The sequence below is a fragment of the Culex quinquefasciatus genome, chromosome 2 (genome assembly GCF_015732765.1).
Source record: "Culex quinquefasciatus strain JHB chromosome 2, VPISU_Cqui_1.0_pri_paternal, whole genome shotgun sequence".
NCBI lineage: Eukaryota > Metazoa > Arthropoda > Insecta > Diptera > Culicidae > Culex > Culex quinquefasciatus.
This window is the reverse complement of record NC_051862.1, coordinates 106322633-106348501: the sequence shown is the minus strand read 5'-3', so window position 1 is coordinate 106348501 and position 25869 is coordinate 106322633. Positions and strand designations below refer to the sequence as shown.

The 25869-nt window shown below is 41.8% G+C and overlaps 1 protein-coding gene across 6 annotated transcripts in view; it reads right to left on the bottom strand.

Moving 5' to 3' along the window:
* Positions 1 to 25869, bottom strand: part of LOC119766572 (26S proteasome regulatory subunit 6A-B-like) — a 323195-nt gene that overhangs the window by 2770 nt on the left and 294556 nt on the right. For all 6 annotated transcript variants that reach the window (XM_038251377.1, XM_038251371.1, XM_038251379.1 and 3 more), the window contains one exon: positions 25404 to 25517. In XM_038251377.1, coding sequence (XP_038107305.1) covers positions 25404 to 25517 — 114 coding nt within the window. Of the gene's footprint in view, positions 1 to 25403; positions 25518 to 25869 lie in introns of those variants that run through there.

The following is a 25869-nucleotide window of genomic DNA, read 5'->3' as shown; positions in this document are numbered from 1 at the left end:
TAGATAAGATAGACTTAAACATATTTCAAGAATCATTCGAGTAGAATGAACGAGCTCACCAATTCAGTGTCTGCTTGTCTTTGGAATCCATACGATCCCGAAAAACACCAAAATATTCCAACGACGAACGCGAAAAAATCAAACGACCCGACGGATCGACGCTCCAAATCGAACTGGCGAACTGGTTGTCATCGAAGCAACCAGAGCCAGCCGCAGACGCACGCGTACACGCACACACTCACCCGAAAAACACCAAAATAAGGTTAGTCTTTCAATTGAATTAACAAAATGTTTAATTGAAATAATAATAGTCATTATTTATTGATATTTGCATTTTTTATTTTATCGGATAGAAAACAATATTCAATCTGGTCCTCCAAGTGTTGCACCTTGTTTGGTCCGAGTGCCGTTTCGCTGCTTTTTGGTGCTGTAATATCTCAACCGAGACACCGAAAGCGAAAAATGCAAAAAAGTTCAGTGAAAAGTGTTATAGAAAGTGCGCGCAGAAAATGACGAAAAACAATCTAACAAACAATTTACGGAAACTTCAATCAACGCTAAAATCAAAGAAACCAATACAGTTGGACAACAACCAACTAAAAAGTTGTTTAATAGCGGAAAAACTAGCAAAAAAATGCTGCCAACGGTGAAATAATAATAAATAGTGAAGTACAAAAATAGTGATGGTGAAGCCAACGCCTATAAAAAAAATTGTGGATTTCCTGAAAAGTAGCATAATTCTCCCAACCATTACCGGGCATGTACTCATGTCAACAACGAGAGGACTGATGACCCACCATCAGGCCATCCAGGACCAAACCGGTGGAATCATCTTGGCGATCATCTACTAAGACGCGATCGCAACGAGCAACGAGTTGGAATCGAATGAGGTCACCAACAACAGCAGCAGGTGTCAGCGCCCAGATGCAGCCAGATCAAAAAAAAAAAAAAAAACAAACAAACAACCGTAAAGGGGAGCGCGCTTTTAGCGGACGCATATCCTTACGCGGTGTTTCTACACGGACTCAACATCGGTAATCATCTGGACGGGGAGCGTCGGTTGTGAGAACGGACGATTCCAGCACAACCCGAACCGCAGACCCGCAGCAACATCAGTATCGAGACAACAAGTAACAAGAAGTAACAATTGATGGAAATTTTTGAAGCAAATAGTTAGTAATATTTTTTTTTAAATGAAAAATGGCCGACGAATGCCATGGAAGAACTAGATTTAAACATAAAAACCTTGCATAAGATCTTAGAAACCCTTGAAAAAAATCCTTATAGGAATTTTCTAGCACACACACTACTACTCAAAAGGGAAGTAGCACAAAAAAGTTACTCGAACATAGAAAAATATCTTCTTATTAACGAAGAGAAGATCGAATCAAGTAAACTTAATTTTTATATAAAAGCTTCTAGAAACACTTTTCAAAAAATCGAAGACTTTATTACACTTCGATCAAATCTAAAACAAACAAAGCGATTGTCCTTTAAGACAGTCGCAAAAATCATAATTATTTTTTATCGGTCAATCATTGCAATAAGAAGCAAAGAAATGACTTCTGCTTTGGATATGATAAAATTGGTCTCCTCCCTTGTCGCTCCTTACGACGGGGAGTCGAGCAAACTTGAGTGCACATTAGATGCACTCAAGACCATTAAACCTCTGGTAACGGAGGCAAATAAAGCAGCTACCCTGCAATCTATTGTGTCCAGATTTTCTGGTAGAGCGCGTCAGTTCGTGCCAGAAATTGACAATGCAACAACTATAGATACAATTATGGCAGCACTGGGTGGGTGCAAAATAAAAACCAGCCCAGAAGCTGCCCTGGTAACGTTAAACGCCACTAAACAAACTGGCGATATAAAAACCTTCACTCGGGAAATCGAGAAACACACGTTTGCTCTCGAGCAAGCGTATCGTGATGACGATATGCCCGGTGATACTGCAAATAAATATGCCAGTAAAGCTGGCATAAAGGCACTGGCGAATGGTTTAAAAAATAAAGAAGCGAAAACCATTATAAAAGCCAGTGCCGGAGCTGGAAAAATATTGAAGCTTTCTGATGCAATTAACATTGCATTGGAAGAATCAATTGATACTCCTGCCGAAATACTGTTATTCCAACAATCTAAATCAAATAAAAATTACCGCAACAATAATGGTAACAATAATAACACAAACGGTAATAATTACCGTAATCGTAATGGTAACAACCGTTATCATGGCAATTATAACAATAATTATAATAATAATTATAACAATAATAATCGTAACCATAACAATAATAATCGCAATCGTAACAATAACAGAAACAACAATCGAAATAATAACAATAATTATAACAATAACAATAATTATAATAATAGAAATAACAATAATCAGTCAAATAGAGGTAATGGTCATGGGAATAACAGAAACCCTCACCAAATTTTTCAACTAAATACTGATCCCAACAATCAACAAAACGTTCAAACTCAGAACGTTAATAACAACCAAACCGGGTCAAACAGAGAAAACCAACATTTTTTAGACTAGACGCAAAATCATTTTTTTCCGTAAACAATGCCTCAGCGAATTTTGTATTTATCACTGCAGGCATGGCCAACTCAAAATGCAGTTTTATAATTGACACAGGTGCTGATATTTCAATATTTAAAGCCGGTAAATTGAAACCCGAGCAAAAAGTAAATACCTCAAAGCAGTACAATTTAACAGGAGTTACAGATGGATCAATACGTACATTGGCCGAAACTGAAACCCAATTGAAATTTGATAATGGATTGATCGTCAGTCATATGTTCCAAGTCGTCCCTAGCGATTAATAACAGATGGACTCCTAGGACGCGATTTCTTTATTAAATACAAATGTTCAATTAACTATGAAAATTGGTTATTGACATTTAATTTTCAAGAGAACACCGTTGAGGTACCAATTGAGGATAATTTAAATAACTCAATAGTAGTACCGCCCAGGTGCGAAATAATTAGAAGAATTCCACAACTTAGTGTCGATGAGGATTCTGTTGTGTTTTCTGAGGAAATCCAACGAGGATTATTCTGCGGAAACACAATAATATCCCCTAACACAAGTTGTGTGAAATTAATAAATACAACGAATTCACCAATTTTACTGAAGAAATTTAAACCGAAAATTGAACCATTAAGAAATTTTGAATTATTGATCCTAAACAACCAAAACAGAGTTGAAGACATAATTGAAAAAATAAATTTTGATGAAATTCCAAACTATACACACGACCCTTTAAAACAATTAATCACAATATTTTCGGATATTTTCTGCTTACCCGACGAAAAACTAACCACAAATAATTTATATGAACAAAAAATTAACCTCACTGACCCTAGTCCAGTATATATCCCTAATTATAAAACTATACATTCACAAAAACCCGTAATTGAGGAACAAGTTAAAAAAATGATAAATGACAAAATTATTGAACCATCTGTATCGAATTATAATTCACCAATTTTATTGGTGCCCAAAAATCAAGTGATGGTTCTAAGAAATGGAGATTAGTCGTTGATTTCCGTCAGTTAAATAAAAAATATTGGCAGATAAATTTCCATTGCCGAGAATAGATACGATTTTAGACCAGCTAGGAAGAGCTAAATATTTTAGCACCCTAGACTTGACATCTGGATTTCACCAGATTCCTTTAGAGGAGGAATGTAGAAAATTTACTGCATTCTCCACGGATACTGGGCACTTCCAATTTTTAAGATTACCGTTTGGTTTGAACATTAGCCCAAATAGTTTTCATAGGATGATGACCATTGCAATGGCAGGTCTCACTCCTGAAGTAGCTTTTATTTATATTGACGACATTATTGTCATAGGATGCTCAATGAGACATCACGAAGTTCGAAGATTCGTCGCATTTTGTAACTACTATAGAAAATTCGTTGAAAATTTTTCAACAATTGCTCACCCTTTAAACCAGTTATGTAAAAAGAATTGCAAATTTGACTGGTCTGTGCAGTGTCAACTCGCCTTCGACACACTGAAACACAAACTACTTTCACCAAAAATTTTACAATACCCTGATTTTGCCAAAACTTTTATTCTCACAACGGATGCTTCTAACGTCGGTTGTGGAGCAATTTTATCCCAAATCACTAGTGAAGGCGATCGACCGATAGCCTACGCTAGCAGAACTTTACACCTGGTGAGAAAAATAAGTCTGTTATTCTCAAAGAACTAACAGCAATCCACTGGGCAATTAACTACTTCAAACCATATCTTTACGGAAATAGGTTTGTAATCAGAACTGATCACAGACCACTTGTACATTTATACGGAATGAAAGACCCAACATCCAAATTGACACAAATGCGTTTGGATTTAGGAGAATTCAATTTCGATGTAATATATATAGCTGGTAAGGAAAACGTGGGTGCGGACGCGCTCTCACGAATAGTTATAACAAGTGAACAACTACAAAATATGCAAATGCTCGTAGTAAACACGAGATCAATGCAGAAAACGAAAAGCATGCAAAGCACGCAGGTTGATACTAGTATCACCTATCAAGCGGCTTATACAGTTGAAAACATTAATGAAAAGAGAAAATTATGCGCTTTACGTGTTGTCGATAACACTTTACAGATCTATAAAAACAAAAAAATAATGATGAAAATCCCATATCAGCCAGAAAATGAAAGTCCAACTTTAGAGATGACTCTTTCAAGGCTTGAAAAAGAATTAAATAAAATGAGAATCGATCGAATATCTCTTTCAACGGAAGATGAAATTTTCAACAAAGTAACAACTTCTACATTTAAAATTGTAGCGAATAAAACTTTGCAAAGTCTACAAATTTTATTATACAAACCACCGATGTATGTAGATAACAAAAATAAAATTCAAGAAATCTTACGAAATTTCCACAATACACCGACAGGAGGACACGTAGGACAAACTAGAATGTACCTACAGTATGTAAAAAAAGTATTTACACCCCTTGGGCACTATGCACATTTTGTGATGAAACATGTAAAAAATTTAAAGTTTGACAGGAACCTAGTACTACGTTTTGTTCAGAAACTCATGCCAAACATTTTGCTAAAAGCTCATGAAAAGATGATTTCTATAAAAGTTATATAACAAATACTATTACGAAAATAAAAAGGTGCAAAAAAGTTTGTACACCTTTCGAAAAATTAACATAAATAATGTTATTTGTTGACAAATCACCATAAATCCAGTCTCCCAACTCCAAATAGGCATCCTTGACTGATTAAAAAAATATTTTGGATTGAATATAAAGTTTACTAACTACTTAGTATAAAAGTTTATATAACTCTGGAAATTCTATATAAAACTTATCTAAACTTAATTTTGCAAACTTTTAATTCAACTAAATGTCAATATATTACCATAGAATTGCTAAATAAACATTTTGGAGTGGGTATAACACCGTTTTGGGGTATTTGTATCGATAGAATAGATTTTCGTTGGAATTTCGTACCAACCGGAATTACGTCGTCGGAAAATCCGCCGGCATCTGAACCGGTCCTCAATTCACAAGTCAACCTATGTGGCATCAGAAAGGGCATAAAATTTCCGATCTTTTGATACCCATACATCCAGGTTTTCTATAAAACCCACGTTTTTAAATACCTAAGCAAAAACGTTGTTATGGTTTCGTTTGAGCAACCTGCCAAAAATGTATGGAATTTCGTAATTTTTGTTCTCGTGGATCAAACTTACTTTTTGCCCAGGTATTTAAAAACGTAGGTTTTATAGAAAACCTAGATGTATGGGTATCAAAAGATCGGAAATTTTATGCCCTTTCCGATTCCACATAGGTTGACTTGTGAATCGTGGACCGGTTCGGATGCCGGCGGATTTTCCGACGACGTAATTCCGGGTTGGTACGAAATTCCAACGAAAAATCTATTCTATCGATACAAATACCCCCAAAACGGTGTTATACCCACTCCAAAATGTTTATTTAGCAATTCTATGGTAATATATTGACATTTAGTTGAATTAAAAGTTTGCAAAATTAAGTTTAGATAAGTTTTATATAGAATTTCCAGAGTTATATAAACTTTTATACTAAGTAGTTAGTAAACTTTATATTCAATCCAAAATATTTTTTTAATCAGTCAAGGATGCCTATTTGGAGTTGGGAGACTGGATTTATGGTGATTTGTCAACAAATAACATTATTTATGTTAATTTTTCGAAAGGTGTACAAACTTTTTTTGCACCTTTTTTATTTTCGTAATAGTATTTGTTATATAACTTTTTATAGAAATCATCTTTTCATGAGCTTTTTTTAGCAAAATGTTTGGCATGAGTTTCTGAACAAAACGTAGTACTAGGTTCCTGTCAAACTTTAAATTTTTTACATGTTTCATCACAAAATGTGCATAGTGCCCAAGGGGTGTAAATACTTTTTTTACATACTGTAAAGATCCGAGACCTGTACCGGTGGAAAGCAATGAAACGTTCTATTACACTTTTCGTTCAGGCCTGCGAACTGTGTAAAAGAAATAAAATTGTACAACATACTAAAGAACCACAAATAATAACAACAACTCCGAGTAAACCTTTTGAAATCATTACAATAGATACAGTAGGACCCCTACCAAAAACCAACAACGGCAACAGATATGCAATAACAATTCAGTGCGAACTAACTAAATATATAGTTCTTGCACCAATACAAAACAAAGAAGCTAATACTATAGCTAGAGCCATAGTAGATAACTTCATCTTAATTTATGGAAAATTTTTGGAAATCAAAACCGACCAAGGTACCGAATATAATAACGAAGTTCTTAGTCAGATTTGCAAACAATTGAAAATAAAACAAACTTTTGCAACTGCCTATCATCCACAAACCATTGGTGCTCTTGAAAGAAATCATAGGTGTTTAAACGAATACCTACGATGTTCAGTCGCGACTCAGACACGGTCGAAAGCGGTTGAGTTTCTCTCTAAGCTCCGTGAAAGCGTGCGCGTTAAGTAGAAGAAGAAGAAGAGTGCGAAAGTTTTCCAGTGTTTCGCGAGTGTATTCCAGGTCGGTGGTTCCGGAAGGGTTTGCACCGGTGGGAGTCCGGTTCCAGCTTGGCCGAGACCACGCCGGGAGTGACATCGGAGACGCGGCCAGTGACGAATTCGTCAAGGAGGGGAGGTCCTCCTTGGTGTTTTGACAGTTCGACCTCAAGGCGGAGGATTTTTCGTGCCAAGAATACTAAAGGTGAACAGTAGAGAGCGTGTCGTGAAAAAAGGAGAAATACCTTTTCCTGGTCATCATGACCAGGAGAAAGGGCCGGCCAGGGGTTGATCCCCCGCGTTCGTCGAACGACGCCACGCTACCGGCCTACCTTGACCCCGATGGGAGTCACGGGAAGCTTTACGTGATGCTCATGAAGGCCGCTGAGGACGGAAAGGTCCTTCCGTCGAACCCCTTCACACTGGCAAAGTCGATCCAATCCTCCGTCGGCACGGTGGCCGCTGCCTACCGGGGCAAGGAGGGGAACTTTGTGCTGAAGGTGCGAGGCGACGAAAAAGTAGCCAAACTGAAGAGGATGACTGAGCTAATCGAAGGGACCAAGATCGTCGTGACGGAACACCCACGTCTCAACCAGTGCAAGGTGGTGGTGACGTGTCATACGGTCAACGACCTCAGCGACGAGGAACTGAAGGCGGAGGAGGCACTTCAAGATCAAGGGGTGCTAGACGTCAAGCGATTCCGGAAGAACGGGAAACCGATCTCGACCATGATCCTCACCATCCGGGGGACGGCGGCGCCCGAATGCATCTACTTCGGGTATGACCGATGCTCAACAAAACCCTATGCACAGGCACCGCTCCAGTGCTACAGGTGTTTCGAGTTTGGACATCCGAAGGCCCGATGCTCGGCACCTGAGGAGATCTGTCGAAACTGCTCGATGCCGCACGCCATTGTGAAGGACGAACAAGGACGCACGATCTGCCAGAAGCCAGCGTGGTGCCTGCACTGCAACGGCAATCATTCACCGACGAGCCGCCTCTGTGAACAATACCAACAGGAGGAAGAGATTGAGAAGATCCGTGGCGAGGGCAAGTCCCCGCGTGAAGCACGGCGCATTTTTGAGGAGCGCCGAACCCAGGAACAGAACAGCTACGCCGCGGTGGCCAAGAAGTCGGCGACCCAGGCGAGGCTGGAAGAACCCGCGATTGAAGTGCTGCGAAAGGAGCTAGCCAACGCCCAGAAGGCGCTCAAGGAAGCACAGGAGGAAATCGCCAAACTGAAGAAGAGAAAACCGGAACCCAAAAAACCTAACAAGGAAGAAAAGCAGACTAAGCCGGTCGAGGAAAAGCCGATCAAGCCGGTCGACGAAGACTCCGACGAACAACAGCAGGAGGAAGTAATGGAAACCGACGACGACGTCAGCAAGCGTTTCCGCACCGCCTCTGAATCAAGCACGACCAGCAACAACCACAAAAGGAGGCACTCGGAGTCGAGCGCGTCGACCCTCGTCGACAGCAGCGACAGTACCGGGACTCCAGAGGTAACAGACGCACCCATAACACAACCCCCCGAAACACCGATCCCCCAAAGCAATCGCCCCCCAAGAAGCCGAAAGGTCCGGGGAATAAACAAAAACAAGGACAATCGAACAAACAGAACAAGCAGTGATGGCCATCGTGCCATCCACTGCGAGCTCTCAGGACGCTCCAAAAACCACCGATGACGACAACAGCCCGAACTTGAACAACAACCAGCCGGTGCCGTCCACCTCTTGCCCTGCCCTCACAGACGGGGCAGTGGATGGCACCACCACCAATCAAACACCCAAAACAACCGCCATTGCTGTTCAGTGGAACCTGCGCGGCCTCGCCGTCAGGACCAACGAGCTGCGACAACTCCTGGAGGAACACCAACCCGTGGTGGTGGCTCTTCAGGAAGTAAAAACAAAAAAGAAACAAGAAACCGACAAGCTTAACCGCTATGACTGGCGCTTCTGCTTCAAGCCCAGCGATGGGTTCTCAAACGGAGTCGCACTAGGAGTGGACAAGGCCGTGCCACACCGGTACATCGACGTCAGAGGACCGCTTCAAGTGGTTGCTGCTCGAGTTGAATGGCCAATCGTCGCAACCTTCGCATCGATCTACATCTGTAGAGAGGACGGGAAGGCGGAAATCGAGGACAAGCTGGACAAAGTGATCCCACAACTCCCAGCGCCGGTGGTGCTACTAGGCGACTTCAACGCCCACAGCCCACTTTGGGGCGGCAACCACCTGGACCAACGAGGGAAGGCCATAGAGGAACTGATAGGCAAGTACAACCTAATTATTCTTAATGACGGTAGGCACACGAGAGTTGACCCGAGGGATGGCAGATCATCGGCAATCGACCTCTCTATCGTGTCCAACTCGATCACACCTGAGTTGGTCTGGTCCGTGGATGTTGACACGAGGGAGAGCGACCACTACCCGCTCTTCATCCACAGTGTTGACCACAAGCGGGCCAAGAAAACGCGTAGACCGAGGTGGTAATTCGAACGGGCCGACTGGACTAGGTTCTCGGACGAGGTCGGAAGGACAAGTCCGGAAAATGCCCAAGAAATGGAAAATGCGATCGTTGCGGCCGCGGAGGTCAGCATTCCGCGAACCTCGGCTAACGTGAGTCGCAAGTCAAGGAGCGACGTAAGAAGCTCCGCCGCCTACGGAAGATGGACGACAGCCACCCAAGCAAGGTCCAAGCGCTAGTCGAGTTTAAAGCAGCTCAGAACGCATCGAGGAAAACCATCACGAAGGCTAGGTCAGACAGCTGGACAGCGTTTGTGACGGGCATTTCCCCCAACAGCAGTACAACCGAGATATGGCGTCGGGTCAACGTTTTCCGAAACGGCCCGAAGGCCAACATCAGTCAACTAGTGATCGACGGAAAGCTGTTTGACGAGCCTGGGGAGGTAGCTGAAACGCTGGCGGATTACTTCACCAAGGTCTCGGCTGTAAAGGTGCCAACCCACCGCCGGGCAGTCCCAGATCAACCAATACCGACTTTCGATGGAGGAGATGAGGATTACTACAACCAGGAGTTCAGTTTGGAGGAACTGGATTGGGCTATCCGGAAGTCGAAAGGGCTATCAGCCGGAGTAGACAACATCGGTTACCCGATGATTCGGAACCTCCCATTAAGAACAAAAACCCAGCTGCTAAACATCTACAACACGACCTGGAAGAACGGCACCATACCGCAACGGTGGAAGGAAGGGATTGTGGTCCCGATCCCGAAAGCCGGAAAGGATCAACTTGTCGTCGGGAATCAAATGCCGATCACACTGGTGAGCTGCCTTGGAAAGGTCCTCGAAAGAATGGTCAACCGGCGACTGATTACAACACTGGAGGAGCTCGGAGTACTCGGAGACGACCAACACGGCTTCCGGCGGGGCAAGGGTGTGGACACATACCTTGCGGAACTGGAGGACGAAATCGAGCAGTGGATTGGGAAACGGCAACACGGAGAACTCGCACTGCTAGATCTGGCGAAGGCGTATGACACGGCCGAAAGAGCACCGATTCTCCACAACCTTCATCGGTGGGGAATCCGCGGTCGAATGGGTCGGTTCATCGCCAACTTCCTAAAAGATCGGACCTTCCGAGTAGCCATCGGAAACCTGCTGTCAACCCTCCGGATCATGGAAAGCGGGGTACCTCAGGGCACGATACTGGCGGTAACACTGTTTCTGGTTCGGATGACGGAGGTCAAGCGGTACGTTCCAAAGGGAGTCAGCCTGAAGCTTTACGCGGACGACATCTTGCTAATAGCCCATGGCAGGAGCGCGGCATACGTCCGGAAAAAGATCCAAGAAGCGGTGACCGGCGTCGAAACCTGGACCCAGTCCTCGGGGTTCGAGCTGGCATCAACCAAATCGTCCATCATTCACATCTGCCGTAGAAACCGCCATCGGGCCGCACCACTCGTTGAGTAAAAGAGCTAGAGAAGAGTTCAACAGAATCACCAAATTGGAGTTGCCTGAAGTTGCGCGGAAACTCAGAATCGGAGAGCGCCCATGGCACGCCGAAAAGCCGAAGATCGACTGGGAGATGACAGCCTATGTTCGGGCTGGTGAATCTACCCAGAAGGTCATGGCCGCCTTCGGAGTAGTCAAAGAGAAGTACGCCAACTACCATCAGATCTACACCGACGGATCCAAAGACGACGATTTCACGGGCTGCGGAATCGTTGATGGCACCGAGAGGACGGCCATCCGACTGCCCGCACAGTGCAGCGTCTTCTCTGCAGAAGCTCACGCGATCGTTAAGGCACTGAAGAACCTCCCTGACGGAGGCGAAGAATCCACGGTTGTTTTTACCGACTCTGCCAGCGGCGGTGGAAAGCGGCCTATCGCAACACCCATGGATTCAAGAAATCGAAAGTGAGATGACCAGAACCAAAGCCACTCTGTGCTGGATCCCCGGCCATTGTGGAATAGCCGGCAACGAGAGTGCCGACGAAACTGCGAAAGCAGCCAAACAGCTTCAAGCTATAACACTACCAGTCCCGGCCCAGGACATTCTGCTGTGGATCAAGGATAAAATACGCCTAGCCTGGGAGAGGGAATGGCATTCCGAGAGAGATTTGTTCTTGAGGAAGGTCAAACCCAACACCCTGCCAGGCGATGACCGCGAAAACCAAGAGGAGCAACGTGCGCTCACTCGACTCCGAATCGGTCACACCCGCATCACGCTCGAGGGACTGTTTCGAGGCGAACGAGCGATGTGCGACACATGCGGCGTGCCGCTAACGGTCGAACACATCCTTTGCACGTGCATGAAATTCGACCAACACCGAGACGACACGGCACAAAGTGTATATGGAGCGCTGAACAACGACCCGGAGGCTGAGAGGAAGCTCATCCTCTACCTCCGGGACACTGACCTGTTCGATAAGATATGAACCACTGTCGCGCCCGGAGGTCCCGGGGCCCCCCTGACCACACGTCATCGGCCAGTGGAACAGGGAACACCCTCCGGCTCCTCCGGGGCGCCTGGTGTAAATATCAAACGACGGAAGCATCCACTGGGAAGCTTGGGAGACCCGGGGCCCCCCTAACCACAAGTCATTTGAGGAGTGGAATAGGGACAACCCCCCGGGCTCCTGGGCTCCCAGTTGGAAGAGGACGCACAAAGGGGAATTGAACACCCCCTGTCCCCTCGGACAAGTATTGGTGACAAGGCCCAGCAGGCCCAACGTTGGAGGCCAACAAACCAGCAAATAGCAAGTGACGACCAGCGTACGGAGAAAAACTAGTATTACACAAGTTAGAATAACAAATTAAGTTTATATTTAATACTAAGGGCAGCGAATGACCAAGAAGGTTAAAGCTGCCAGAAATAAATGAATTAACAACAACAACAACCTACGATGTTTCGTTAACGAGCATCAATCGGATTGGGATGATTGGTTGAAATATTATCAATTTAATTACAACACAACTCCACATACTATTCATGGGTACACACCTTATGAATTAGTGTTCGGTGTTAAAGCAAACTTACCACATAGCAATAATCAAAGAAATCTAGATCCAGTCTACAATTTAGAAGCATACCACAATGAGTTGAAATTTAGATTACAAAAGAGCCAAAATTTAACAAAGTCAATATTAGAACAGCAAAAACAAGAAAAAACTCAAACTTGTAACAAAATAATTAATCCTATCCACATACAAATAGGCGATCTGGTTTATATAAAAAATGAAAATAGGAGAAAACTAGATTCATTTTATCAAGGTCCATTTAGAATCACACAAATCAGAGATCCGAATTGCGAATTAGAAGAACCTATAACAAAAAAGAAAACAATAGTGCACAAAAATAGAATAATCAAATAAACCACCGAGCCTAGCATCAACAGTGCAGGTAAATTTTTCCCAACAATAGACTGCGGAAGTGAAAAATTCGGATACAAAACAACATACACATACACATACACATACACATACACAATGTAACAAAAAACAATGTAACAAAGCAAACACACAACAACAAAAATTCATAAATATATCAAATAAATTGTAAATGGCTACTGGAGAATGGCAAAGAATAATTTTACTTCATAAAACTATTCTTTTAAAGGGGGAAGGTGTTATAGTCTGAACACCACTGCATTCCCAACATACCCATTCACACTTAATTTCCATTTTCATTACCATGCCCGGACCTCGCACAACAAGACCAGGTTTTGTCTTTCAAAACACAAACCCTGCCTGGCTGTATAGCCCACACACAGTTAGAACCACTTGGCGCAAGCATAATTGCTGATGCTTGCGTATAGCCTTTTTCGAACCATATTTCGGTTCATCGACAATTGGCCGGGACGCTGACTCCTGCTGAGCCAGCGCAAGGGTTCAACCCAGTACAAGCCAACTCCAGAAGTCTATACTGTAGCACGTGTAGCCTTGATTACTTCAAGGGTCTTTAGAATGTTGGACCATAGGCTGTCATCTGAAGTAGATCGGTGTCCTCAAGCCTGGCTTGGGAGCGATCACTAAACTGTACAGTTCTGGTCTGTGTTCTAGAAAGAATTCTAAAGACCCTTGAAGTAATCAAGGCTACATGGCGACCGTGAGCAGCGGCTCGGACGCAACGCGCCGCGATTTTTAATTATTTTTTTTTTCTCGGGACTTTGTAAAAAAAAGTGAAGTGAACTCTAAGTGATACACAAAACTTTACCAGTGAAAATGGAAAGAGAAATCACGCGAATCGAACTGCGAGATTGCTTGTGTCTCAAGCTCGGGATGCTTGAACAATTTCCGGAGTTAAAACACCAAAGAGCAGTTGAAAAAATTCGGCAAAAGATAGACGCGAGATTCTATCTAAACATTTCGACTTTGCAACGAGCTCTAGGAATACTTCGTTGGATCGCGAAGGAAAATCGCAAATTGTACCAACAAGTACAGTAAATATGGAAACCATTAAAATCACAGTAAACAGATTGAACACTACATCAGTGCCAATCATCGTAAGAACGAATTTAAAATGTGTAAAAGGCCTGATTCAGTGCCTCGTAAAATAAACTTTTAACAATACTGAGAAACTATGAACAATCTGTGTTAGTGGAAAAAACAGGAAAATACAATAAAATAACTCTGGTGAAACCAAAAAATTCGAAAGTGAAAAATGTTTTGAATCCACAAAGAGTTATAAACCTTTTAACCACCAGTGACGGAATCCGCACACAGCAAGAATGTGCAAGATTAAAAATTGTAGGAAAAATATTCGCAGAACATCAGTAAGCAGTTAAAATGAAATTTAAAACTTACGTATCGCGAGTGAAACTCTGTGACTACGAAATCTTACATAAACTAGAAGAAAAGAGACGTAGAACGATTTTAAAATTACAATATGCAACGAAGAGTGTTGGGAAGACGCAAACTGTCCACCATACATTCCCAATATTGAAAACAAAAAAATAATAAGACAAACGCCGCCGCGAATGACTAAGAGTCAAAAGAAGATCTTTTACGAAAAAGAACGCCAACGATGGAATCGGCTAAGGGCAGCCGACCAGCAGCAACAACAGCAGCAGCAGCAGCAGCAGCAGCATTAGCAGCAGCGAAACCAGGTGCAGCCGCGCCAGGAAATAAACAACCGTAAAGGGGAGCGCGTTATTGATTAACGGATGCATATCCTTACGCGGTGTTTTCGGCAATCTTCAAGAAGGGGAGCGCACATAAGTTGCCGCATACCAGAATCATCAACCTTCAAGAAGGGGAGCACACAACAGAGATTGCATACCCGCTATAATCTTCATTTAAATGTATAAGATAAGTAATCTAGATGACAGAAAATTTATTAGAAAAAACATATGAAGGTCTGGGGGTTATTCTAAAAAAAATTCAAAAAACCCGAATAGAAAATATAGGTCTAAGACCTTATTAACGAAATTAGATAAAGCGAAAAGCTTATATCGCATAGGACTTTCGGAAATTGAATATTTGCCGGAGCAAAAACAAGCTCCGTTAACAAAAACTTTACGATTTCTCCAAGGAGAAATCATAACATTAATAAATAAAAAGCTCGAAAAACACGTCGAACCACTTTCATTTAGGACACTAGTTAAAGTTATAATTACATTAAACAGATCATATAAAAAAGTTAAAATGGCAAGTGCTACCGAAATCATTCAAATAGCTTCTACCCTCGTCCCTGAGTATGACGGGCAGGGAGATAAGCTAAAAAATGTGACAAGTGCACTAGCTGCATTGACACCACTCGTCACAGCAGCAACTGAACCAATCGCAGTTCAGGTTGTGCTGACAAAATTGACGAAAAAAGCCAGATCAACGGTAGGTGACAACCCTGCTAACTTGGCTGAAATCGTGACAAAACTGGAAGCTAAATGCTCCAGTTCGGTTTCATCCGAAACAATAATAAATAAACTAAATGAAACCAAACAAAATGGTTCTTTGAAAAAATTTATCGCGGAGATAGAAGAACTAGCTGATCATTTGGAAGCAGCTCTTCTACTCGAAAATTACTCTGTTGACCACGCGGGGAACAAAGCTCATAAAACGGCTATTAAAACTCTGCGTGAAGGTCTAAAAAATGAACGCACTCAGTTAATTTTAGAAGCTGGGACGTTCACGAGATTATCTGAAGCTACTGCCAAAGCAATGGAAGTAGACGATAAATCTCATAATTTAAACATATTTTTCCAGCAGAAAAATAATCGCGGAAGAAAATTTAATAATAGAGGAGGTCAACACCAACAGAATAATTTTCAAAATGGAAATAATTTCAATGGTAATGGTAATGGTAATGGTAATGGCAATGGCAATGGTGACAGAGGACGTTCTTCTAGAGCAGCGATTCTCAACGGGGGTACCGGGCCTACTTGATTTACATGGCAGGGGGTACCAACCTAGAAGAAGGTTGAGAATCGCTGTTCTAGAGGAAGAGGTCGAGGTCAACATAACCAAGGCCATTACAACCAAAATCAAAACCAGGGGGCTGATCGTCAAGTTTTCGTCAACAGGACGGAAAACGGTCAGATCCCCCAACAGAACAACCAGGTTGGGGGACAAAGACCCTTGAAGTAATCAAGGCTACACACGTAAGTGTCACCACTCAAATTACATGTGATGCAACAAATTTGACTAGTATAAATACCCGAGTTCAAATAAACAAAAGGGAGTCTTTTCGGCTGGAACATCAAGGCGACTTGTCTACTTTATTTCGAGCTCCGAGCTGGTTACTGCTCCTCGCAGTCTACCACACCTTGGATAGCTCTTAATGCAAAGAAAGTCCCTGCAGGTTTCCCCGCGATTCTTACGCCTCGTAGTGCCGAACGTTTGAGATATTACAGTGCCACCGCCGCTTCCTGATGAACCAATGTGTTTGTCAAGTTGTCTCCCGCGTTGAATGGGCCATGTTGCCATTGACTTTCCGGTGAACCGTGGTTACGTTGTTTTCCGCAGAGGTCTGCAAGGATGGAAAAGCATTAACATAGGTAATTTGAAGTAAAATGCGCTTACCAAGTGGTGGTGGAATCGGCCCAAATAGCGCACTTACTTCTCGCATTGTATAACACTTCGCTCACCGCAAGCTACGGGATCGGAATCAAACACACGAACGGAATTATCGTACGGACGGGAACTGGTTAACTGGCCACTCTGATCAAAACCAAGAGACCAAGAGTGTGAGCAGCAATTAAATTATTTAAAATCAAAAAACATAGTTAAGTTGATTCAACGCCGATCATGGTAGAATCAACGCAATAATTTTGTTGATATTTCCAAAAATATTTAACAAAATACACAGAGTAGATTCAACTCAAAATTTTGAGTTGTTTCAGTTGGTTTTGAGATCTGTTTCAACAAAAAATCGTCAAGTGAAAACAACAAAATATTTTGTTGATTCAAATAGGCCTGATTTTTTTGCGTATTGTTATTTTTTTTCGCAAAAACCACTTTTAAAAAAATCGTATCCCCGCGCCATTTTATCCGATTTTAGCTGTCTCGACACCAAAGAATGGTGATGAGTTTGGCTATTTGGAAAAAAGTAAGAAGTTTCAAAAATCTCACTCATCTCAATCATCTCAAATCGCACTCAGCACCGCACCGGCTCTTCAAACGAACGTACCACGAGTGCCGCACTAGTCGGTGCCAGTTACGGATCAAACGAACGTAATTTGTTAGTGTGCGTGGAAATCACATGAAAATGAAAAAAAATATCGAGTGCGGCACTAGAATTTCAGTCTCAAGATGGCGACGAAACTCGTGCGGAACTAGCGCGAGTTTCTTAAAAAAAAAAACACGTTGATAGCTCTGAATGCGGCACTCAGTGCCGAACTAGCCATTAAACGAACGTACCATTAGTTTGCAGACTTTTTAGTTCCCCGTTTGGCGCTGTCGGCAGTGTCGCCAAGCGATTATATATGGAGTGAGCAACGAGTGGTAATGGATTACCCGACGGGCCAAAATTTCTCATAGATGGCGCTGTTCGTTTGGTGGTAAGAAATTCAAATTTGTTCTGAGAATTTTTCTTTTTTGTGAATATCTCAGCAACTACGAATCGCAAGATGACAAAATTTGACCTGCTGGTTCAAAAAAAAATTAGCTTTCACCAGGTCAAATTTCTTCCCTAACCGGTCTTTAATTTGGGAAATATTGAATTTAAATCGATTTCCCCCATACATTTTTTGAATCGCTTACTACCAGCGTGACAGCGGCCGCCATGATCGTTTTTCTCTTTCTCGCCTCGGTTTTGACAGCGAGAACTGCCAGCTCGAAATGTCAAACCATGTTTTTTTTGTTTAATCGCGGAATCGTCGTCGGAACGCCGGTTAGGGGGAGAGGGGGTAATATGCACCCCCTAAGGAAAAACTGTGATTTCTCAACCATTACAGCATTACTGTGGAAGAATTTTGTTCGATGTTCTAAAACAACTATTATTCTTCATCATCCATGTGAAAAAAAAGTCTTAAAAAACCTCAAAATTGTTCCAAAATATCAAATTTCTAAAAACATTTTTGATTCATTTCAAACAACCATGCGGGGCAATATGCACCGCAACATTGGGGCAAAATGCACTACAACAACGGGGCAAAATGCACCGGGTAAAATCAGTTTTCACTAGTCACCACTAGATGACACCGCTGTTTTTACTAAGGAGCTTCACAGCGGTGCATTTTGCCCCAACCACGCTTTTTGCAGAAAATTTAATTAAAAATGCATTTTTTGATGTTTTTGGACTCATCTATCTACAAAATAATGAAGATTATGGCAAAAACTATTTACCTCAACACTTACAATATCAATAAATGCTTTTTGTATTGTCCAAAAATAATAAATAAAAATAATAAGTGCAAAGATAATTAGATGAAAACACAACATTTTAAAGTTTTGCAAATAACTTGAGCTGTTTTTATACTGCGATGCTCAAATTTTTCCAGCATGGTTTAGCAATGTTAAGCTTCCAATTTCTATGATTTTTCCCCTGAAAATTCTTCTAAATACCGAGAAAAGCAGGGAGTGCATTTTGCCCCGGGGGTGCATATACCCCCTCTCCCCCTAAATCCTTTCCGGAAAGGTTCGCTTCGAAATCGGTGTACGGTGCAGGCTGTGCCGGTTTGTTTGTTTCCTGGTGCTCATCACCAGGTGCGTGAAAATTGACTTCCAAGCTGGAGGCGGTGGCCGATGATGTCTGTCGAGACAGACATCACCGGAGAAGGCGTTCGGCTCGAAACCTACCATCACCGAGTAGGACCTGACCTCGGCCGAAGGTCCCAGCCAGTAGTACTGGGAGGTGCTGGCCGAGAAGCGACGCGCCGCCCTCGAGGAATCCCTTTCGGAGAACATGGACCTGTACGAGCAGCTTTCGTCGCTCAAGGAAGAACTCAGCACGTCTCAACAGATGCTGCAGGAATCGCGTAATATCGTCGAAGTGCTGACCGAGCTGCTGCAAGAGGACGAAGCCGAGAAGGAGCTGCGTTTGGGAAGCACGGCGGCGGAACTAGTCTGGAAGATGTGTCAGAAGTACCGAGCGACGGCGACGAAGATTCGCTGTGAGTCGGTCGCGATTTGCGGCTAATCTCTAGCCAACCGTAAGACATGTTCAGGAACCGGGCGGAAGGACGAGTATGGTTAGATTCCGGAAGGAGGCCTGCTACTGGCCCAGATGGAGAACGGCGCGGATGATTATCTAGGAAGATGTACAGGTAGGTTTAGTTGGTGGGGATTGAGGTGTAAATTGAAATTAAAGAAAAAAAATTGTAGGTTTATGGATCCTTACAACCTGGCTGCATTCGCTGCTGCCATGAAGATGAAGGCCGAAAGGCCGGGATCGATGGCGTCGGAGGGAAGCCCGATGAACCGCTACAAGTATGAGTACGACGTTAGGATACTTTGCTGGAACAACGAGCAGGACTCTCCCGAAGAGGAGCACAACAACATCCGGCTGGACAACTGCTTATATCAGTGCCGCTCTTGTTCCGAAACGTTCCGTCACCTGTTGATGATCCGGAAGAACACCAAGGCGGTGTATCCGATCGAGTAGAAGAGCTTCAAGCGTCCACAGTGCGTGCAACGTTTCCTCTCGGCGGCCATTTGCGATCGCCTCGTGTGACCAGATGTACGACTCGAAGAACGGCTCGAGCAGGACGTGGCGGCGGTGCACGATCCGGCTTCCGCCAACTACACGGCGGAGTAATTGCGAAGCTGAGTCTTGAACCGAGAAAAAGTTCTTTTATATGCATTTGAAGATCTACCATCAACGCAAGCCCCCCCTGGTTCGGTTCCCGGGAGGGCCCATGAGCACGTCCGGCAGATCATTCCCGAGATTGCGTAATTTCGGGCCGAAGTCGACGGACAGCTTTTTCTTTTCATGCCTTGGCATTTCGCGGTTGATCGAGAACACGTTCGGGACCCCCCTCCCCCGGGGAACGGAGCACCCGCCGTCGAGAGCCGTTTTTGACACCTCGCTCCATAATAAATACATTGTAGAAAAAAAACACAAACTGTTCGACGGCGGGTGCTCCATTTAGCCTGCTTAGACATTCCAAAATATTGGCCTCACTCCTGAAGAAAATCTTCCAGTGTTGGCACTATGCTAAGAAGTTAAGTTAAGCCAACCTTCTGTGGCCGAATGGTTACGGGTTTCGCCTCATAAGCGGAATGTCATGGGTTCTTCTCAGGGTGGCAGCCTTAGGTTTAAGTTCAGAGGTAGCAGCAACCGCATGAGTATAAAACGGTTGCTTCACGTGCTCTTCAAGCAAGTGATCGATCTTGGGATATTCCTTTGCGCCTCTTTCCCAAAATACTTTCCTCGTGTCTTCGCATGTAAATAATGCCCAGCCGATCGGTATTGCACTGCAGTCCAGTCGCTTGTCCAGATCAGAGCAAAAGGGAACACCGCAAATATAGCACCACAAAGACAATTGTCTTTACAAGACCCCGCGCGGCAAATAATAGCTGCTGGGAAGAGCTTGAAAAATGACACGAAAAAATTGTCACCGCGGTTCTAGCGATACATAGCGCACAAGGCACAAGGAAAGGAGTTTACAGCATTTGGATGGAACAGCACTTTCTCTCTCAATAGGGACTGTGTTATAGATCTGGAAATGCTTAATAACAGTAAAAATGGGTAACACGATACAATAGTCCTTGTAATCAAGATTTCGTGTCTTAATACTCTAACAGAAAAAAAAATGCTAAGAAGTTCTGGTGCTCCAGGTCCCTCAGGGATGGGACATTGTATTTCCACAAATGCTCGGGACATTGTTGGCGTGGTTAAGGCGCCACAACTCGCTCATTAGTATTTCTATTTTTTTTATATTCTTTAATTAGGCCGTTGCAAATATTCTTTATAGTTAATGTCCCTTGCCTCTGGCCAAAGGCGAAGGGGGCAAAAAGATAAAAATTGAAATTAAATACTTGCCATAGTTACAACAAAGGGTGAGTGGGGAGACTTGATCCCCTTTTTTGTATCGCACATAACTCTTTTAATTTCTCACAAAACTATTAACTTTTTGCATGAATTGAAAGCTTAAACATTCAACTATTTCTGGCTGATAAAGGTATTTAATCAGATGATCTCTTCGAGTCATGCCAAGCGTTTAAAATAATATATTTTTAACCGGCTTTTTCGAAATGTTAGGGGTAACTGGATCCCCCTTTCAAAATGTTGAAGAAATCTTAAGCAAAATGAATGAATAAGAGATCCAAACTTTTGATTTTCTATCAGCAAATTTCACATAAAGCAAGAACGTTTTTGTTTAAAATATTACAAGTTAAGTATGTAAAATATTTAAAAACATTGAGCATGTTAAATATAGCTGGTAACTTGTGTAAACAAAATATTTGAAAAATGGTTCAAATTGTAGTAAGTCACCAGGCCCGTGATACTGACGAAGCTTGCTGAAGCCGCCACCAAATGTTTGGTGGCGCTGTTTCGGGAATAACATCTCAGAGGGTCACAAATCAAAATATAATAAGCCTTATTTAATTTTTTGGAAAATAATCCTGTAGCTGCTCATATTGATTCTTTTCATTAAAATAAACCATAAATGCCGCCAACAACAATGTTTAGCATCAGGTCTCAGGCAAAGCTTCCCAGCAGGTGTCTTTTTCAAATCCTCTGAAATGTCTTCCGCAAATTCTTATTTGGCCAATGAACTTACAGATCATCATAATGTTAATTTAAATCTACAATTTGAGGCGGTTGAGCTCAACCATGTTGTTGGGAAACCTTAAGAGCGAGTCCACGAACAGTGGGGCTTTACAAAAAATCATGTTTTTGAGTCAAACAAACCAACTTCTATGGTACCCCGTGGTTTGAATGTGTTGGTAAATTTTCGACAAGAAAGCCAGAACAGCTGTTTTTAGACATAAAAGTTCAAATTTAGAAACTAATTTTGTTGTTTTGTGTCTATTCCTACTGAAACAAATAAAAAAATATTCAAATATTGTGCAAAAACATTGCTAAAATCACTTCTCAATTCACCCCATGTGTCTCGATTTGCCCCGGATAATGGTACCGTAAACCGGGGTGACTTTGATAGGATTTCAATTTGTTTTTAGAATATTTTCCAACAGGTAAGGTTTTTCTCAAGATTATTATTTTTAAAACATGTACTGGGGTAGGCCACACAAAGTCCATGCACTATTTTGGAAAAAAAGTTTTTTCAATAGTGTTAAGAAAAATAGTTACGTTAAAAATTCTTAGTTTTAATTGCGGGGTGACTTTGATAGTCATAGTTTTTCTTGTTAAAATCATATTTAAGATGTTCAAACTTTATTTGTACGTTAAATGTACCATCACTGAAGTAGCTGATATAGTTTGTGAGAAAAAAAATCAATGTTTATGTTAAGTTAACTACGTTTATAAGCTTTTTAACAAAATACATATAAATTTTAGGTAAAATTGTTAAAAAGTCGGAATTTTGCCTGAAATTAGTTAAAACTAGTTTTGTTTATAAAATTATCGATTTATATTGCATTTTATACTGAATTCGAAGCACGAATCACAAGTTTTCACATTTTACATGAAATTTGTTCAACTGAAAATGTCTATAAATTTGGAGATTTTCTTTTTTAACTGTGTTTCATAAACACATATTATTTATTATTTACGAACTTATTTAACCTTCTCCTAGTGGAATATTGTCCCAAGAATCCGAAAATGCATTCCGTTGTCCGATTAAAAATCATGATCATTGAAAAAATCATGACACTTTGAGAAGTTTAAAATAATGACTTCCATCAACATTTTCTTAACTATAGTTAACTAACTTTATAAACCTTTCAAAAATTTATGAAAAGTGCTTCTTGAGGTACTTTGAACACTTCTCTACCACGGTCAGTATGTTTCTGAACCATTCCTTACGTATTTTAATTGTACTCTTCATTTTGCGGAAAAATCGCAAACCTATCAAAGTCACCCCGGCTATCAAAGTCACCCCGTTTTACGGTACACATTTAATTTCATTTTAACTAACGAAACAAAAATAAAGAAAAAAAAAATATTTTCGTCCTTTCGATTTTGCGCCCTTTTCGTCATGTTACTCCCCATAATTTTGACACTAGACACCAAAACTTTGGTACTTTTTAGGCTTCAGTGACATTGTATGCAGATGACAGCCGAAGCATCCCCGTGATTATAAATGAAAAAATCTTTCAGCAAGTAAAAAACCGCATCACATGTAAACAGAACGGCTTTTTTAAAGGCCGCTCTACTAGCACCAACCTTTTAGAATTTGTAAATTTTACACTGAATGCAATGCATAATCGCAATTTCGTAGAAGCAATTTACACAAACTTTAGTAAGGCATTTTAACTGCCCCGTTTGGTCTGGTGCCCAGTCAAATCAAACCGAATTCTGAAACGGAATCTAATTAGAATCATATGCAAATTCCGTTTCAAACGCAACAACCGGTTCGTGTTTAGATTCCGTTTCAGAATTCGGTTTGATTTGACTGGGTGATGGCGCTGTTGCCCAGTTAACTCAATCGGAATTCTGAAACGGAATTCAACAACCGGTACGTACACGGAATCGTTTGTTGCGTTTGAAAAGGAATATGTAAACTACTCGAATTGAATCCCGTTTCAGAATTCCGATTGAGTTGACTGGGTGGCAGTGTCTCCCCAGTCAAATAAAAAATCAAAATCAAATTATTCGCTCTACAGCATTGCCTAGGCGTTCTCGATTACGAGATTCCTACTCGAAACTAGGTGTCCGAAGGATTGATTGTTGAGGCAATTGCAAACCTCTTTTTAAACCATTGCTTCGAACCATCCCGGGATTCCAACTGACGACCTTTGGATTGTTAGTCCAACTGCCTACCAGTGACTCCACCGTTATAGGACCCAGGGAGACGACTCCTACACCTGGACTGAGCTATCGACCTAACTTCTAGGTTAGACCGGGACCAACATTTACTTCCCTGTCCGACGGAAGGCGTGATCAGACAAATCTCGTCTCGAAAAATGCCACCGGGACCTTCTGGGATCGAACGGTTCGAAACCCAGGCAGACTGGGTGAGATGTAATCACGCTTACCCCCAGTCAAATCAATCTGAATTCTGAAACGGAGTCTAATTAGAATCGTATACAAATTCCGTTTCAAACGCAACTACCGGTTCGAACACGACTGTATTCGAATTGGGTACTAAAGCCCTATGTAAATTTTTATGTACAACGGTAAAAAACACGATTAAAAACCATTTCTGATCACTTTTTTTCATTTTAATGCAACATTTTTTTTGACAAGACAACATTTTTTCGATGGATCAACTATGGTCTCCTTGGAACGAGCTGTCAAGTAGGAGCTTTTCTGTCAAGAAGGACCGTGAGGTTAATTTTTCAAAATTGACTTAAAAATCCATTTTAAACTCTTTGTGGTCGTACAAATGGTCATTGTACTCAGAAAAATAAGCTTTATCGCTGTAAACAATAATATCAGCAATCTAAGCTTCATTTTAGGACCCAATTAACAAGCACTCAACCGTCAAAACCAGTTATCAAACTGACCTTGACGTTTCAACACCATTGTTCGACGATTTCCGAACACGTGGTTTCAGGCAAGTTTCAAGGTTTTGACAGCTGTCAGTCGTTCCAATTAGCGAATTGGGACTCGCTCATTCCCAGTCAAATCAACCCGAATTCTGAAACGGAATCTAATTAGAATCGTATACAAATTCCGTTTCAAACGCAACAACCGGTTCGAACACGGAACCGGTTGTTGCGTTTGAAACGGAATTTGTATACGATTCTAATTAGATTCCGTTTCAGAATTCGGATTGAGTTAACTGGGTTCGAATGCAGTTTCATTCGAATCCGCTCTGTATGAGTGCTTGTCTCAAATCAGTAAGAATTGTAGGCCATTGTAGAATTGTTGGAGATTGTGACTACATGTTTTATGTAAATTCGACTATTTTTGAGTGTGACTAGAATGTTTTAGAATTAAGTTTGATAACGGGCATGAGATCAATAAACAAAAAAAGATGCAGGTCCAATCACCTTCAGAATCAGACCTGTATTGGCCCACAATATTTCAATAGGTTATGACTAGAGACCCTAAATAGGGAGACTGGTCTAAGCTTGCTAAATCGATCTGGCAACGTATGTTTTGAGCTTGGCAACACTGATAAGTTTTGCTGGGCGTAAAGGCGAATGCTCGTTTGGATACGTAAAACTCGCGTCTGTTTGGGTACGTCAAATTCACTTTGTCCAGTCTCCCTATTTAGGATCTCTAGTTATGACAGGCACTCAGAACAAGATTCAATGTGAATATCAGGTGAACAAGAAACACATTAGGTAAATATCATACATCAATGCTCCGATAAAATGGTCACCAATGCTATGCTGAAACGACATTTGGGGATGTGGTATTTTTTAATATAAGGGATACAAAAAACGATATGCTTACCTCGCTAAAAATCTTCTCTTCTCTGTTCAATTCATAATATAAGTCATCGTAGCAGCTAGTTGTAGCCAAAAATGTATCACCGTATGTTATAAATAAATTAAATATATTTATAACCTAAAAATAGAACAAATTCGGTAATTAGTATAAGAACCATTGCAAAAACTCTGTTTGCAAACTAGACATTGTCTACACTAGAAAATTCTATTGATCTTTTAATCGGAGCATTATTTTTTGACGTTTACACTCAATGATTGCGTTACCTGATGTATTATGTTAAATTTATGACGGACATCTGGTTGCAACAATTTGGGAATATTTTAACTTGTCACGTGCGTCAAAATTCTCAAGGATTCCAAAATTTACGACCAAGTCTAGAAAACACATGTCCGCGATCCTTTGCCTGACGGCGGGAGTGGAGCCAAACGATTATTACGTATGCGACGTAATTTGAGAAAGGGTTTTTTTT